At 43.6% G+C, this 18350-nt stretch overlaps 1 protein-coding gene across 13 annotated transcripts in view; it reads left to right on the top strand.

The window, feature by feature from the left end:
• ATE1 (arginyltransferase 1) overlaps positions 1–18350 on the top strand; it is a 47053-nt gene that overhangs the window by 14812 nt on the left and 13891 nt on the right. For 6 of the 13 annotated variants that reach the window (XM_075612096.1, XM_075612094.1, XM_075612093.1 and 3 more), the window contains 3 exons: positions 619–827; positions 3579–3707; positions 18147–18179. In XM_075612096.1, coding sequence (XP_075468211.1) covers positions 619–827; positions 3579–3707; positions 18147–18179 — 371 coding nt within the window. Of the gene's footprint in view, positions 1–618; positions 828–1761; positions 1891–3578; positions 3708–18146; positions 18180–18350 lie in introns of all 13 variants that reach the window. The other 7 variants (XM_075612092.1, XM_075612102.1, XM_075612099.1 and 4 more) reach the window with 3 other exon arrangements.

The following is an 18350-nucleotide window of genomic DNA, read 5'->3' as shown; positions in this document are numbered from 1 at the left end:
ACACATTGGAAACAATAATGTCCCCAAGCAAGACGTCTTTAAATCATCCAACGCCTAATTGGCCATATGAAAGAATCATGACCTGTTAGAAATTGCCCCACCTGTCATGTCTTGTTTCAGAACCTGGAGATTTATGTATTGGCTTAGGGAGAATTTTTTTTGAAGGACCACATTTTCTTTGTGCGCTGAAGCTTACTTTGCACCAATCTTACTGCAATCTTAACCCAGTAATCTAGTTCACAGAAAACATTCATCACTATTATTGTTAAATAACAAATGTTGCTGGACACTGACAGCAGTGGCCAACTCCAGTCCTCAAGGGCCACCAATAGGTCAGGTTTTGAGGATATCCCTGCTTCAGCACAGGTGGCTCAGTCTTTGACTGCACCACCTGCGCTGAAGCAGGAATATCCTTAAAACCTGACCTGCTAGTGGCCTTTGAGACTGATCTATGATCTGGATTTTGTCATCTTTGGAGGTGATGTTTCATGGTTGAACAATAACCAAAGCATTTGACTTGTTCTCACCCAGTTTCTCCCTTCCTCTCGCTGCCGGTGATGTATATCAGCAATGAGGCAATGTACAATTTATACTAATATTCTGCATTTGCTCCAATAGGGGAAGGAGCTGACGTGAATAAGCCCCCCTGCCGGAAAGCCAAAGACCTGCGTAAGGAGCGACGCTTGCAAAAACAGTTACTCCAGCACACGTGCCTGTCTGAGCAGCCGTCTGTTAGCTCGAGCCCTAAACCCAATGCCAACCCCAGCAAGTCCCTGGAGGATTTCATCCCAGCGGCCCTGCCAGAGAACGCCGCTCACCGTCTGGAGGTACGGCATCCATGGGACGGGCATCCATGGGACGTGTTAAGGTTTTGTTTCTTTTCTCTTTGGAATGTTACACGCACTGTTCACAACCCAGAGATCCGCTGTGTGGTGTGCATATCTGTGACATCCCCATAGGGTAAGGGGTTTGAGAGCCCATAGAAAAAAGAGAGGCTGAAAATACGATGTGATTATTTGGGTAGCATCCCAGCAACGTATTTAATTTTAGAGTAATTCCACCAGGTGGCAGCATGGGACCATTGTGCCATTTTCTTTTTCATTGCATCTTGTGCTGTGTTTTTCATCCCTCCACTGTCTCCTTCTCGTGCTAGAATCTTGCTGCCCTTCTATCCTTAATTCAGAGGTTTGCACATTATTCAGTAGGTTCTCTCCCCCTCAACCTCCTCTCAAGGCTCCTGGTATCCAGTCCTAGGTCAGTCGCACCCGTAGTTCTGTTTATCTATGTAACCTACTTGTTCTCCTCTAGCTGGTACTGACAGCAGGGTTTGGTATTCTCTCCTTTGCTGCCGGATCTCTGAGAATATTGCAGATCTATTTTGACGAGACAATGGATATTGCTTGTTTTTCTCCTTCATTCCGCCTCTCTCCCACAGTTACCGTAGGCTGAGGCACACAAGTGTGGAATATCATTGTGTAGGTCCTTGTGTACCACCAATGGTAGAGAAACTGCAGCTTGGGAAACCCTGTGCTTGACTACTGTACTCCATGCTTCTATTCTTTGATATTTCATGTCTTTACCTTTTTAGCTTCCCATACTGGGTTCCCATCTCTCTTCACCAGATTTGTGTGCTACAGTGAGGTTGTGGGTTTTAATAAAAAGGGGATTATTGAGCTGCTTACTATTCAGTTCCCTTAGACCTGTGTGACCTTGTCATGACTATGTGGGTGCAGTAACATCTGTCTTTCGCTCCTTCTGAAGGTGAGGCTTGTAAGGTCTTCTCCTCCCAGCTCCCAGTTCAAAGCAACTTTTCAGGAGTCCTACCAGGTTTATAAACTCTATCAGACGACCATTCACCAGGACCCGCCCGATAAACCATCCATAAGCCAGGTCAGAACACACACCAGTATTTTTTCAGGTTCATTGAAGGTTATAGTACTCGCTGAAGTAAATTTGCTAAAGTGCAATAATCATTCCTGCTTATGAACTCATTTTATGAATACGGTTAAAGCTAGGAATCGCGGTTATATCACTTGTCACTGCTGTCAGGTGTTTCATTTTTATATAGCACCGCCAGTACATCAGGCTCAGCTGGTTTGTGGTTACCATGTTATTTGTTGTGTGCCATCGGCACAGGGAGGTAATGCAAGGGGGCCCATGCTCGTACCCACCTGCCATTGATGTCAAATCAAGTCTTGGGTCTTCTCCATGAGTAGACAGCAGTCTGCTACTCCTGGATCTGGTTGTCACTTGCTCACAGAGGAGAGTGGAAGCCAGTGAGGAGAAAGCAACAAGATCTCAGTTGGCTACTCAAATGGGCAATTGACTCTTCTGCATCGGACGCCCCCTAAGCAGTAATGATGTTACCCACCTAAAACAGGGCATTGAATCTGTTGATTCCCACTACACTATTCATAGCCACTTTAATTTGACTAATTATTTGTGGACTCTGCGCTGGTAACGCTGAGAGCTGCTCTTCTAACCATGCTGCATGTGCCACATCTACAGAACAACAAAAGTGGTCTCGGACCATAATAAAGGTTGTATAGTAGAGCAGCTACAGTTGGTTTGGAATGGTCTTCTCAGGCATTGTCTTCTAGGGCAGGGGCTGATATTACTGAAGTTGAATCTGTAAAGTGCACCCTATCTGCCTAAAGTACCAGGGTCATTTTCCTGCAAGGTCATGGTTTTGATCTCTCACCACAAAGATCAAAATCTCTATGGTGTAGCCAGCAAGACCTTTCATTTAGATTGGGCTTTAGTGTTCTCTTCTTGTCGGTGATGTTCTATGTGGGCTCCTGGAGGTGGTAACCTCAAGAGATTTGTGGATCTTTTAAAGTTCTTCTATATTTGAACATTGGGCTCCTTTTATTCATGTATGTGTGTATATATAAAGTAATACATTCACAGCAGAGCTTTACTCTGGAGATCCATGTGCTGGATCTGTCCTTTGTTCAAAGACATTGACTTTTCCATCCCATAGGTGAAACCTCAAAAACAAACCACCATTAGCTGGAGCTGGAGCTTTTCAGGCCTCTTGACTAAATTCACAAAATATTGTTAACCTCTTCCTCATCGCCTTTACCATGAACGCCTCCTGGATACCGGTCAGTCAAATGAAAGCTTAGACAGCCTTTCCCCCCTCCATAATTAAGCAGGTGTTCCTAAACTTTAATTGGTTCAACTCTTCAGAATCAATTAAAGGATCGGAATGCTGATTATTAACTACTACTGTGTTGTTTGTATCGCGCTCATTCTGTGTGATGTCCACCCCCCATTTAGAAATTTGACTTGTCTTAAAGTAGCAGTCCCTTCTTGCTTCCTCTCGTTCGTTCTCTCTTTCTCCATTTCATTCTCTTCCAAAAGAAAAGGTTCACAGTACCACGGTGGCACAAAAGTAGCAAAGAGCAGTTGTGTATTCTGTGTGAATGCTAGGGTTGGTGGCTGTTTGTGTATGTGCTCCCCTTGTACAACATACTTTGTGATGATGGTATCTTTAAGCCCCCTCTCTACACACTCAGATGCTATATGTCCCAAAGTGTAACGGCTCATCGCTTGACTTTCCCTTGCCCCTGAAGGTCAAGTTAGTCCCCGTCTCCATGGAGGACCCTGAATTCGTCTCGTCCTTTGGCAGCTCTGCAGCTCTGTATGCCAAGTACCAGATGAGTGTGCACAAGGACCCTCCTTATGAGTGCGGCCTGACCGAGGTACGCTCCCTGCCTATCTGCTCACCCTGTATGTCCCTCTGTGTTCCATAATCTTACTCAGTTGCTCCAAAACTAACCACTGGCTCCTCATGTAACCATAGAGCAGGGATGGCTAACTCCAGTCCTCAAGAGCCACCACCAGGGCAGGTCTGAGGGATATCCCTGCTTCAGTTGAAGACTGAGCCACTGATTGAGCCACCTGTTCTGAAGCAGGGATATTTTTAAAACCTGACCTGTTTAGTGGCCCTTGAGGACTGAAATTGGCCACCCCCGCCACAGAGCATAGTTACCTGCCTTGTAATCACACAAATAGCAATGGGATGTCTCCCTTTAGAACAGGGACGGCGGAGCTGGTCAGCAATCGTTTTCTCTACAAATTATACATTTTGAGAGACGCTGTCCTCCCACTTTATCATGGCTCTTTTAATGGTCAATTTATGTATTGAAGAGCACACCCATTTTGTACACCGCTCTGCTCGAGCGTACTGGTTGATTTATGCAAAGTAGGTAGAGAGAGCTCCCTGCCACGGAGCAGCCTGCCTGATCCATAGTTTGGGATTCTCTGTAGATCAATATAAATAATCCTCAAAGACCTTTAAACATTACCCTTCAGCGTAATAAAAGCTCAGGAAGCGAGGAGCCTTCTCGTGTATAATAACGTATAGGAGTGATGTTCATGTTTTAGTCCAATGTAAGGTCTCTCAACTGGCCCAAAAGCTCACACACAACAGGGTCAGTACTCCCTGAGTCTGCTTTTGTAATTGCAGCCAATAGAATATTGTCTATGATCTCCCTTTCTAACAATAGGAAGGAGTCGCTGTATAAGAGGAAATACTTGATGCTGCACATCAGCTTTGTAGAACAAGCAATTCGAGTAATGTGAAAGCACTCAGCCATGTAACAACTTCTATTATTATTATTATCCTCGTTTTATTTGGGAAACTCCAACATATTCCGCAGAGCGGTACGATGGGGTACAGAGATATGTATATTATATAAACTGTTACATACAAGTGAGGCCACACATACGCCAAGATACAGAGAGGTAATGAGGGCCCTGCTTGTCAGAGTTTACACTCTAAACTTCTATACATATTTAACAGTAGCTTCATAAATTCTTAAGTTTAATATTTGCAGATTTAGGCCCCAAATAATAATAATAATGAAAATAGTTTTCTAAAATATACAACACAACCTGTTGTTAATGTTGGCTTGTTGGGGTGTCCTGCCTAACTGGCAACAGAATGAGCTGTTGTCAGTTTAGGTGTGACCCCCAAAACCATTGCCTTTGCATTACCTTTTCTATGACATCTGTGTTTCTCTAAAATACTGAATGATGATGTGATTAAATATGTAATTGGTATAAAACGGAGAACATGAAGGCAAGCTGAACAAAAGGTAGTCGCCAATATTAAGTGAAATTGGGACTTTTGAAATCCTTCAAATGTACGTTTGTTGTGTTGCAGGCCTACTTGTGTTGTGTTGTGTTGCAGGAAAGAGGTTGGGCAGTATTTGGGCATCTGACTTGGTGATTAAAGCACAAGAAAAAAAATGCAGACCCCAGAACTGAAAGCCTATTGTGCCATCTCTCTTCTTTCTGCTTTTTAAGAGCCGCCTAAATGTATACTGGCTGGGAGATTTTCATCTCTATATATCCTACACATGCAGCATTTCATTCCTGTATCAGCACCACTTGTGCTGAAGCAGGGATATCCTTAAAACCTGACTTGTTGGTGGTCCTTGAGGACTGAAGTTGCTCACACCTGGATTAATATGTAATAATGTATTCTGCAATACAGCATACAGAATAACAGGATGGTTTCTTCAGTGTGCTTTTTGTAAGGCATTTCAGTCCAGGACACGTTTAAATCTCCCGTTGCAGTTAGAGCTGTGATTTAGGAGAGGCTGGTAAATATAGGCCTGTCCTGCCGCGTTGATTTAGTGCGCTCTGCATCTTGGGCTGAGAAGGTGAACAAGCAGCCCTCTGTTCTCCTGCATTAGCCCAGTAAGCTCTCCTCACTCCCCTCCTCCCTCCCCCAGAAAGATGAGAGGGGGGAGGGAGGGGAGAACCCTTTGCGTGCCTCCTGCACCACCGCCACCCGTCTGAGAAACGGAAATGCAGAAGGCACTCACACCGGGCTCCTTCCAGCTCTAAGGGACAATCTCAGCTTTGACATTGTGCAGTAACAGAATGTGCTAGGAAGTAAAGCAGCGCAGTGATGCAAGGCGTCTTCCCCCCTCCCACCCCCCCCCCCCAGAAAAAAACCCACACTTGTACAAACAACATTAAACATATTTTTCTCACCTTGGTTCATACACGGCAGATATTCATTCTGTTTCAGAATTATTCATGTAAATGCGTATTTATTCAGGTCTTTTTAAACCTCTCTATACAGTGCTGGCCTAATCACTGTAATTTTGGCACATTCGTTATTTCTGTAGGTATGAGCCCCTGTCTTGCCTGTAATAAAAATAAGTGATAGTTAATATTGGATGTTTTTTACAGCTAGGATTTAAGTTTTAAACCTGGCAAGGCTGTTAATACAGTTTAAAAAAAATAACACCATGTTTACATTTTACAGAAGGTGTTACATGGCTGAGATTATTTTCACTATTGCAATCCTAATATACGTTGCTAAGTAAAACCAGGTCTTAAAAACAGCTGTGTACATAGTACGTTTAGCCCGCCTCTGGGGACTACTAATTGGTGTAAAGGGTTAACGGAATTAGTGGGTTAACGGGGTGGGATCATTCTGGTATTGCCCCTCCCCATCATGTGATGTAGGATGTCTTGTGACCAGTGATGTCACCTTATGGAGATAGAAGGGGGTGTATATAGCTCCACGCAATGTTCTAGAAGCAGGTTCCATGGAGTTCAGACTGAGGCCTCACTGTGAGTCCTGTGGATATGTTTGTGTATAGTTATGTATTTTAAGAGTGTCCTGTTTATTGTCTTCATTTAAGGAATGTTCCCTATTTAGTTAGTGCCTGTAGTAATGGCCAAAGATTGTTCTCGTGAGGAAGAGGAATGAGCATGTGCTTAGCAGGACTTCTCAGTGTAGTAGCTCCGGAGCATGATTGGAACGGCCCCACCAGAAGGCTGTTGGTAAACTCCCGATCCAATATGCATGGACAAGGTATGCAGTACACCACATTCTGTGATCAGTATCCCATTACTGAGTGTATTCCCAGCAGGAGCCCACTGCAGATGGGACTTTATTGACGCTATGCAGGAAATTGCCAATCTAACCAATACTAAGGGAAACAAGCATACGTATCTCTCCAGAGTGGGAGTGAGAGCTACCAGGGGAAGCACAGGTTAACTATGATTTGCAAAAGCGATTGGTAAGTGGTGCTCACTATCACATGTTAACTCTTGTTAAGAAATGATTTCATAAGTGTCCAGGGTGCTGTATAGATGCCCATAAAGGATAGGTCCAAGTACAAAATAACCCAGGGGAGAGTTGGGCCTAATGGTGTCCACCTGACAACCACAATAAATGGTCCTTGATGTCTTCCCAGGGATTAAATGTATGTAGTGATAGTACACTAGCAATGGGTAATTCAGTCAGGCTGTGCTCCTGCTCCCAAACTGAATCTGAACTATGATTTGCCACCAGTTAATGTGTCAGGCATGAAGTATGTATTTGTATTGCGAGCCTTATAAATCCTTATTCCTTATTCTATCTGCATATCCACGCCTAGCCTGCACTGACACAGCACCCTGAACAGGTATGAGAGACTGAGCACTGCCATGTTACGTATATAGTACAACTCCTTTAGAGCAGGGCAGGGAGGGTTATATACAGAAAATACATGCATTTCTTGGAAAAGGTGCTTTAAATGAAGGCTTGCCAGGCTTTTTCAAGTTGAGCTTCCTTATAAGTGCTCATCACGTTATTGTTGTAATAGCTGCACTTTTGTTATGCGCTCGCCTGGCAGAAACTACATTGACCAGGTAAAAATGGGACCCTTTTTATTTTTAGTCATATTTTGCCGAAAAATTGCTCCATTTTCATGCAAATGTGAGCAAATATAGGTCTGTCCTAGTAGATTATCAAATAACTCTTAAATGTAATAATCTGCTAAATATTCTTTGGAATTGGAAACGGCGTGATGACCTCATCAAGCGCACAGTTAGAAAATGATGTTTAGGGAAGAAGATAAGCACGTTATAAAGTGCTTGAGACAGAGCAAGAATTATGGTCCAACGCGCTTACATTTAATGTAACCCGATAAAGGATGGTCGCTAGGAGGACTGAAAAAATGAATTAGTACCGTTCAGTATTGGGAGCAGCTGGATCAACGTGTTATCCATCATGTAATCAGACAGCGGCGTTCTCGTCTTCGAGTGTGCGTTTCGGCAGAAGGAGATTTTGAACCATACTTTGAACTGTAATTTTAATAATCTAAGTGTTTCAGATTAGATTACACCAGTATGTATGTATGAGCTATAAAGAAAAAAACTCCTGTTTCTCATTTAATGAACATAAACCCATCGCAGTGTATCAGGTACTTGTTGACATGATACAGTGACAGCAATTTAGTTTAACATCCATTGATTGTCTACATTGTGCTTCTTATATGGTGTTAATCTACATAACACACCTACAATTGTGCACATTTTCATGGGGATTGAGCGAGAAATATATAAGGTATGTGTCCCTTCTTTCCTGAACACTGCAGCTGACCATGTTCCATTCAGAGCAAATCTCTCCGCTCTGAGTTTGTTTCATAAGGTAACATGTTTATTGACTTTTCAAACCGTAAAAACGGCAGAGTAGGTGTTAGTGAGTTCTTTTGACTTTATTGCAGTTCCATGTATAAGTTGCCAAGTGGCACTGCAGCTGTATAGTGCCAAGTCTTTAACGAAGAGGGAAAACTGTGTATGCTGGAAAACACTGCGAGGGAGCTCAGGCTTATGCACTTACAGATCTCGCAGTGCAGATCCTTTTTGGGGCATTTTTCCACCACCTCCATTGTCCATCACAATTTGTTACCCGACTGTGTGGTTGGGAAATGCATGAAATAATCAAAAGCAGTGGTGGCACTGTGCATTACAGCAATAGAGAACTAGTCTATGGGGGGTGGGGATGCGGGTATATGTGTATATATCTCTAAGGATGTCTGCACATCCCTCTGTGATAGGCTGAGTGGCCTGTCACTCACCCAGGGACAGCCACTGAGGCTATTCATCCACCCCCCTCTGTGAATGAAATGGAGAGCAATGTGCACATGGCGCAGGAGGGAGTGCAAATTGAGTAGGAGGAGGAAACAGCAAGGAGAGGAGGATACAGATGAGATGAGTAGGAGAGAGAGTGTGGTGTGCACAGAGAGGAGCACGCACAGTAAGGCAGGGAGTGCAAAGAGGACAGGAAGGAGACAGTGAGAAACAGCAATGAGAAGGAGAGATAGGGATGACAAGGAGGGAATGGAGAGCAGTGTGCACATAGGTCAGTAGGGGGAATGCAAAGAGGGGAGGAGAGATAGCAAGGGGAGTAGGAGGAAACGGAGAGACAGCGAGGAGACCTGAGTTAAGTAGGAGAGGAAGGAGTGCTGTGTGCACAGAGAGGAGCAGACAGTAAGTCAGGGAGTGCAAAGAGGGGGAAAGAGTGCAACGAGGAGCAGGGCATGATGGAGGAGGCAGCAAGGCATTACAGGGAGGGGTGAAAACCCAGAGTAATATCTAATTAATAACCTTTCAGACAACCTAGATCAGTGTATGTTACGTCGGGTACAGCTAGTATTACTGTATATATGTTGTATTTATTTTTTTTCAAATATTTTTTATTGGGCAAACAGAAAATAAACAACATCTCAAGACATTGATAGAAAATGTTATATTTTCAGTGAATATGGGGATACAAAAAGAACATCGAATAATACTTAAAAACACCTTATGAATATGAGCAATCCACTGGATGTATCGATTTCCTACCATCTGATGACAGTCAAACTAGCGCTGTCCAGTGGATGTCCTACAGTATATGTATTTTGTAGGTGTGTAGACAGAGGGATGCTTTTGCTGGTTAATGATTAAATACACGTATGATTTGTATTAAGGACATTGACAAACATAGGTTATATGCTGAGCATTTGAAGAGTGCTTTCATTTTTCTTTGCTTAGTTTCCCCTTTGTGGAAAGGAGGAGAATCCTGCTTGTGTTTGTTACATTTAATCTGTAACAAAAGATGAAGGCATTTACCTTGGTAATTATTATAGCTTATTACTTGGTTAGGGAGTACTTCTGCCTCCCTATCACACCTTCGTTTCTGCCCGATTGTAACTTATTTCTGCAAGATGTTACCTTTTGTTGAACCGATTATTAAGAAGTTGCACATGAGATTCCCAAACCACATAGAAGGTTTTTTTTTTCCGATGAAGTTGGTGATTTGTCAGTAAATGCTGCGGAAACCCGGACAGAGGCGAGAAGCTGAGAAACGCTGCGTCAGCCCAACGCTGAGCCCCTTTTCCCGAATCATGCCAGAAACCTGTTGTTGAACTCCCGTGCAGCGGTGTCTGTAGCATACATAGAGTACTGGGATCCAAGCTTGTCCTACATAACTGAACTCTCTTTTGCTGATCTAGGGGAGAAGAATTTGTGCAGAAACTTGTAAATCTTTAGCAGTTCATCTTAGACTCACTAGTTAAACAGCCACAATAGGTGCTCTCGCAAACTAAAGCAGATGTGCAAAGCACATGGGCACTTTAAATAAATACAAGACACCAGGCAGGTATTACTGAAATCCACTAAAAGTCGATTCCTTTGCTACTTTAACTCCTTGGCAATGTATATCGGACCCCTCTTGCATTGAAGGGGATAAGCTCCTGCGTTGAAATGTGATTACCTTAACCTCTTTGGTTCTCCGTGATGTACCTTGAATGTCACGAGTGCCGGCATGCCAGGGGTCCTATGACACACAGGATACATCCTTTCTAGTTGGAGTAAGTCAGAGTAACAGACAGTCTTCATCTTTGAGCTAACGCTGAACAGAATCCATGTAAGCAGCAGTTCCATTATCTGACCTGGGGAATTTCCCATCCGAAGCTCATCCCTAGCCCCCCGACACCCAGGCACCATCCCCGTTAACCTGTTCTAGGGCATTTCATGCTATAAATGGTAGATTTCTAGGGGGAGACTTTCCAACACTCGTGGTCGCCAGTGATGTGACCTGTCTTCCATTACTCAGGTTTACAAAAGCAGTCCCATATAGCATCAGATTGTGACAGTGATATGTTTAATAGGTTAAACCTACATTATGAATGCCCTGAAATCCAAATGAAAATCTGAGACATTATTGTTAAATTATTTATGACAGTCTGAAAATGTGTTCGTTTATTTTGCTTACGGTGCGGGCTGTAAATGGGGGTTCCTGTCAATCTTTCTTTTTCCATGTCAATGATGAGGTCATCCGACTTATCAACATGATGTCAAATAATGCGAAATAAGCAGAAGTAAGGGGTGTGAAACTTTAGGTTACAATATTCACCAATATTGCCAGGAAAACGTTAAAATAAATAAGACAAAGCAAAAAGAGACAAGTTGGGGACAGTAGCCTTTTTTTTTTTTTTTTTTTTTTTTTTTTAAGCTTTCATTAAATGTATTTCCATGTGGGACTACAGTTTATAATAGAACTCGCTAAAGTGCCCGGCTTCACACTGGTCTCCCTATTTCTCCCTTTCCTCTCTCCTCCCTTTCCTCCCTCCTGTCAGCCCCCAGTCCCCTACTCACCTCTCTCTTTCCCTCCCCGCCACCCCTCCCAGGGGCATAACTACACTACTGTAAAACCCTGTAATGCAGGGGGGCGGGGGGACCCTGGCCGGCCGGCACTGATCAAGTTGGGCACGACGACGTCAGGCCCAACCTTCGTGCCGGGACCTTTGTTTGCTATAGGGATCTTGTGCCAAGCGCCCCACCAGCACGCCCTGCTGGTGTACCTGTGCCCCGGTTGGTGCCAGAAGTTGACCCTGCCTTGAAATTGGGCCAAACTTCTGCACCTGCCTGTGTGGCCTCAGCTTCTCGAGCCCTTGCCCCTGTCCCACATTGTTCACAAGGCAAAGTGAGGGGGGGGGGATTGAATGTGAGAGGTAGGGGGAATTGAGTTGAGAGATAGGGAGAGGGGAGAGTAGGTGTGGGGGGAGAGTGACAGTGGAAGGCCTTTAAAACATTTTTGCAGGGGTGCCCAAAAATTGTAGTTACGCCGGTGCTTCCCCCCTCACCTCTCCCTCCCATGTCTTTCCTTTAATACCTTATGATGCCCCCAATTCTTTCTGCCTCTCTCTCTCCTTCTCCAGCGTTCTTCTTTTCTCCTCGCCTGCCAACTGACTTCCGCTTTCTTTCTTCGTCTCCTTTCTGTGTAAACTTTATAGCTATCAGACTCGCCTTATCTGCCACCAGGCTGTATGCATTATGATGACACGTGCCAGATACATAACCTCCAGGCATAACACCCAGTGACTGACTTGCTTAAGAAATTGTAATAACTTCAACATTCCTAACAGCGCCACACCTTTGCCGTGCTCGAGAGGATTCAAACCATGACCATTCACCTGCTTTTGATGCATAAAGTAATCCTTCCAAGTTTGGTTGTTCTAGGTCTTCTAGTTTGGGCGCAGAATGAGACGCAGGCAAACAGTCTGAAATATGTAGTAGATATACAGAAAGGCATAAGTAGATGTACAAATCGCCATGCATATTATACTTTATAATTAAATTGTGTAAGTAACAGATGTAATAGGGGTGTCCTGCTATCTTACCTCTCTCCAGCGCGAGTTTACAGACGGGACCCCAGTTACTTCTTCTGTTTGTGCATCTAATACTGCAGCGATTTGCCTAACTGGGGAAGGATTAACCGCCAAGTGTGGATAAGTGGCGGCGGCCTCCTCCTGCTCGTAGAGGGGTTAACAAGAGGATCCAGTTGCACGTGATATTACCCAAGCATAATCGCCAGATTTCACAGTCTTGCAGAGAATAAGTGCTCAAATAACAGCCAGTCCTGCCCAGATGGGAATTACAGATCTACAAACATTGCCTCCACTAATGACGGCATTGTTAGACCTCACACTTAATGAGAACGCTTAGTGGGAGAGGAAGTTGTTTTGTTTTCTTACCGGGAAAAGGGATTTCTAAATCCTGCATATTTTATTCTTCTCTATAAAAGAACAGAATTCCCAGCTCTCCCATTTTTTTTCGTGTATGTGTTCACTTGCTTAAAGCTGCAGTTCAAGCTGGCTGTTTAATAATAAAAAAAATATATATATATATATATATATATAACATTTATTTTTAATTTTTTTCCTATTCAATATGTGCATCTTGAGTAGTGATAAAGAATAAAAAAAAATTTTTAACAATGTTGTGGCCATTAGATGGTCCCCAAACATTTATTTACATTCTGCAAAATATGTTTGTTTTAACTTTATTACACTGGTCTGCATTTTCCAGGACATCGCACATGGGTGTTAAATTCTATCATTTTCAAAGAATCGTTTTCATATACACTGACTGTTTGAGGAAGCATCAATAATGCAGGGGTTTTGATGGTGGGGGGAATTCATCTGTTTAATGGCTGAGGAACATCGTGTGTTACACTTAAGACACTCCTTAAAAACCTACATGATAAAAAGCAGGTAAATTGCACAGCATGAGGAAAATGAAATATTGATTGTGGAAGGCACTATCCCTATGCAATATCCCTATGTATATTTATTTTGTAGTCCGTTTCCCAATATATTGCATTGTTCATCTGGTGTTCTGGCTTTGGTCAAAGTAAGTGTGTGTGTGTGTGTGTGTGTGTGTGTGTGTGTGTGTGTGTGTGTGTGTGTCCCTTAAGACGGGTTCTCAACCTCATTGAGCCACCTGTGCTGTAGCAGGGTTATCCTGAAAACCTCACCTGTTGGTGGGTCTTGAGGACTACAATTGAGAACCCCTGCCTTAGGACACGCACTTGTTGGCTGACCCACTACCAAAGCTCAGTGCCAAGTATTGGTTGGAATATATTTAACACCTTACATAGGGTCTGGGCCAGTTCATCTAAGTTTTTATGGACCTTTTACTCATTACTCTGTAGTTACATAGTAGATGAAGTTGAAAAAAGACGTACGTCCATCAAGTTCAACCGATGCTAAATTTAGATGACAGATTCTTTATCCTATATCCGTACTTATAGTATATTGATCCAGAGGAAGGCAAACAAAAAACCCCAGTGACACATTCTCCAGTGATAGCTCATAAGGGGAAAAATTAATTCCTTCCCGACTTCAAATATTGACAATCCGATTACTCTCTGGATCAACATCCTTCCCATATTTACTTATTTGTTATATCCCTGTATACTCTGCAGGCTCTTCTTCCAGTGAGAAAGTTATGAGATGGTTTCCTCCCCCACCCCAGTCAGTGAGGTTTATAGCCAAACCATTACAGGGACCCATCTGTCTGAACATCTTGCAGCGTGCTGAAGGATTTACAGGCATCAAGTACACGGACCCCCTGGGTTGTTGTGACAGCCTGCGCCCTGTGCTTGTTTGAAGGATGACATGCACCCACCAGTGGCTTTCCATGGCAAGAGTAGAGCAGAAGGCAGTGCCAGCGTTGCATTGTCCCAAGCCCTCCTGCTTTGGGGCTGCCCTTGCAGCTGCGGGATGAAAGGCGTCTATTCCTGGAACTGTAAATAAACACCGACTCAGCAAGCAAATTTCAGGCCGTGCCAGCTCCAGGAGAGGGACAGGCAGTACTAAGCTTTGAAGAGCGAGTTCATTTGCCACAATACTGTCTGTTATGTTACTTCGCTTGCGAGAAGCAGGAGAACCTGGTCCCTTTAAAAAAAAAAACTACAGGGTCGTATGACAAGCACATATATTCATGGAGAAACACCAGCAATACATCTGAATGTCACTTACGGGGCAGGTGGTTACTATAACGTCTATGTATGTAGCCCCTTTAACCTTTTCGCTGCCACCGGGGTCAACAGCATAATGGTAGTCATTGCTTCAGAAGCATGGAAGCAGCCACTCCTGGGGTGCGTGGGAGAAAGGCGAGCATATTTCTGGTACATCAGGCCCATATCCTGGTTCTCCACATGCGGCATGGCAGCGTGGGGGGGGGGGGTGTGGTATGTTGAGAATAAAAGTGAGGCTTCTTCTCTTCTATACCAGTGCAAAATATAAACTGTTTGTTCTGTAATATTTCCAGGACAGTACGTCATAGCCTTTGCGCTGGTTTCCCGGGTCCCTGTAACAGGCTCTTGTGGGTTTGTGGAAAACACATGAGTATGTATCCGCAAACCTTAATATTATTTGTGGCTTCACGATCAGAGTGACGAGTGCACGGCTGCTGTTCACACACATTTTAATTGTTCGTCTGCAGTTGAGTGCACATACGGAGTTTCAGATGATAAAGTATTCCTACGACAAGAATATTATTTGATATTAGCCCGGATAGAAGACAGAGCGAATCCCTTATAAGGTCTGCCACACAATTCCTAGATCTATTTAAAACCACATTGCTTAAGTCATTCGGGTGCTCTTACCCATATACTGTATTATTTTAAATAGCCTGTATATTTGGATTATGATATGCTGCATACATGCTTGTTATGTGTATAGGCTGCTAACATATTTCAAAGTGCTGTGTGTAGAATTAACACAGGGGCCCTATTGGTTATGTGGTCTTTGTCCCTAATTGGTTACAATTTGGATAAGGAGGAAAGGGAAAGAGTGGAAACGTAACTTCGTGGTTGTTGTGTGCTTGGGGTTCCATGGCTGGTGCTGTATAAAAATGAAACCTACCAAACCTATACATTGTCAATGTAGTGACACTAATGTTATGTGTCAGGGGTGCAATGCGTTACATTTCCTTATTCCCCTGACCACAATCTGCAACAGGCAGAAAATTAGCCGTGTACACACTGTCCATTCTCACCGTGTGTCATTGTATTCGTTTTTGCTGTTGCTGAGATGCCACACACCGCAGTAAGACCGTCAGCAGCGGGTTTGGAAATTAGAACACCCGTCATTTAAAGCTACCAAATATGGAAAAACGTGCACGGGACAGGTTTAAATGAGCCAGCAATTAATTGGCGATAAAGTAGGCCGGTGCTCTCGGCATGCAATCTGTGCTTTTATTTAGATGAAAACATTGATTTGGTGATTTTTAACAAGCGTTTGATGCCATCTCCAATTATTCTTGGCCTATTTTTGTTTTGTTTTTTCTACATTCTTGGTCCCATTTAAACTAGAACATTTTGTAGTTTTAACTTTGGGTTTTTTTTTTTTTTTCTGAGCCGAAACTTGTCGACAGATAAAAGTCCAGAGCTCTTAGTGGGAAAATTTACTTCTGAACTGTCCAGAAATAAACACACACAGAGACACAAAGCAGACACACACACACACATACACACAGAACACTTGGAACAACACCTACACATACCATATAAAGGCTGTAATTTGCTCACAGTCACAATCTGAACATGACATTGATATTTTACTTACACTCTTAAAAAGAAAGCTTTGGAGCGACATTCTTGCTCTTAATCAATGTGAGAGAACGAGCAGATCACTGCTGCTGTGATAAGTAATAGCGCTAATTGCTTATTGGATAAAATGTCTCATACAAAAGGTTATTTGAAGGAATTTTACTAAACACAAAACCAGTTGACCAAAAATGTACATTTTCTGAGTTCTTTCATCAGTAAAATGTTTTGTGAAAGACCAGCAATGGTTGAATTTGTTTTTTTGTATTAGCTGTACTTCCATTTTGTCTGATTTTATTGTAACACTTCCTAATAAATGGGATGTTTCTAATTGTTTTCTCATGGGCAGTATCCTCTCTGCATTTGTCTCTTCTCATTGATATTTTCATGCATTACCCCCAGGTGTCTCAAACTCGGTCCTCAAGGGCCATCACCAGGCCAGATTTAAGGATATCCTTAACACATGAACTGTTGTGGACCTTGAGAACTAGAGTTGGCCACCAGTCTTTGACTGAGCCGCTTGGACTAAAGCAGGGATAGCCATAAAATCTGGCCTGTTGGTGGCCCTTGAGGACTGAGTTTGAGACCCCTGCATTACCCCTTAATTCGGGGCATAGTGATCCTGAAATGGGTGTTTATCAAAGGGTTGCCAACTCCAGAGCTACATAGCACTCTTAAAGTCCACAATAAATCATTAAGCCTGGTTTCCTTTGCTAAGTTAGTGGGGATTTTTTTAGGGTGCAATGGAGATCATGTCTGTACATTCACATATTGTTATGAAATTACTGGACTCCTCCTTGGTTCCTATGACCCCCCTTTTGTCCATTTTTGTTGAAAAGGGGTTTCAAAGCGTGAGGGGGAAAAGGTCTTTCCCTAATTCTTCTTCTTCTTTCTCGAGGCTCACTCTATTGCTCAAAGTGGGAGAAACGTTTATGGTGAGAGAGAAGGTAGAAGTATTGTAGAGTGTTGCCAGGTTTGTCGTTGGGCGCACAGAATGCTGGACATGTCATAGACGCCAATTGCGAACGATCTTGTTAGCGATGCAAATGAAGGCGCCAGTCCTACATGTGTGACCAACTAACCCTTTCACTTGTGACTATGCCTAACCTGTGCAGGAATTTGGCAATGGTTTAGGGCAGGGGTGCTCAACTCCGGTCCCCGAGAACCACCAACGGGTCATGTTTTAAGGGTATCACGGCTCCATCAGTGGCTCAGTCATTTAGATTGAGCTACTTTTGCAGAAGCAGGAATATCCCTAAAACCTAGCCTGTTGGGGGGTGTAGGACTGGCGTTGAGCACCCCTAGTTTAGGGTAACCTAAAAAGTCGTTTGTCATCCGCACTTATTTCAGGGTGGGCCACTCCTGTCCTTGAGCCACCAACAGGGCAGGTTTTCAGGATATCCCTGCTTCACCACAAGTGGTTCAATCAGTTCCAGCCTCAACACAGGTGGCTCAGTCCTTGACTGAGCCACCTGTGCTGTAGCAGGGATATCCTGAAAACCTGACCTGTTGGTGGCACTTGAGGACTGGAGTGGGCCACTCCTGTGCTATTTGTTATCCTTGCAATATGCATAGGCTGTCCTGCAGCCTCTTGTAGCCAGAGTGGGTCAGCTGGCCTTTACGTCATCAGCATTGTGAGGTAAGATTTGCATAACTCTTTGTGACATGGGTGGCATGGGTAGTATAAAAAGCACCTCCCAGCTCCAATGTTAAACACTTCTCAGAACATTGTAGGACACTTTGTAAGGCGATTTAGAGAAGTTGAAGGTCTTAAACTGTTCGAAGGAAACCAGGCTAAAGAGATTTTTAATTAACAGGAAAGGGTTAATTCTGTCAGACATGACACAATTAACAGGAAAGGGTTAATTCTGTCAGACATGACACCGTGTTCCGTGATGCTGACCTCTCTCTCCTCTCGTTTCTCCACCTCCCGCTCGCCCGGACCACGTTTTCCCGGCTGCGTTTGCAGTTCACCAGGTTTCTCTGCGATTCTCCGCTGGAGGTAAGACTCTCCTAGGTGTCTGCACAGTGACGTGGGGGAAATGTTGATTACTCGGTCTCCCTTGTGTATCCGTTTCCTGTTTATGTCTCTGTCAGATGTGCGGGTCTTTATTTTATTTTGGTTAATGTGTCTGTGCTTTTGTAATGGCTGTCTCGTTTTTTTGATGCACTT

The sequence above is a fragment of the Ascaphus truei genome, chromosome 8, assembly GCF_040206685.1.
Source record: "Ascaphus truei isolate aAscTru1 chromosome 8, aAscTru1.hap1, whole genome shotgun sequence".
Taxonomy (NCBI): Eukaryota; Metazoa; Chordata; class Amphibia; order Anura; family Ascaphidae; genus Ascaphus; species Ascaphus truei.
Note: the sequence above shows the minus strand (reverse complement) of the source record. Positions and strands in the feature narration are given on the sequence as shown.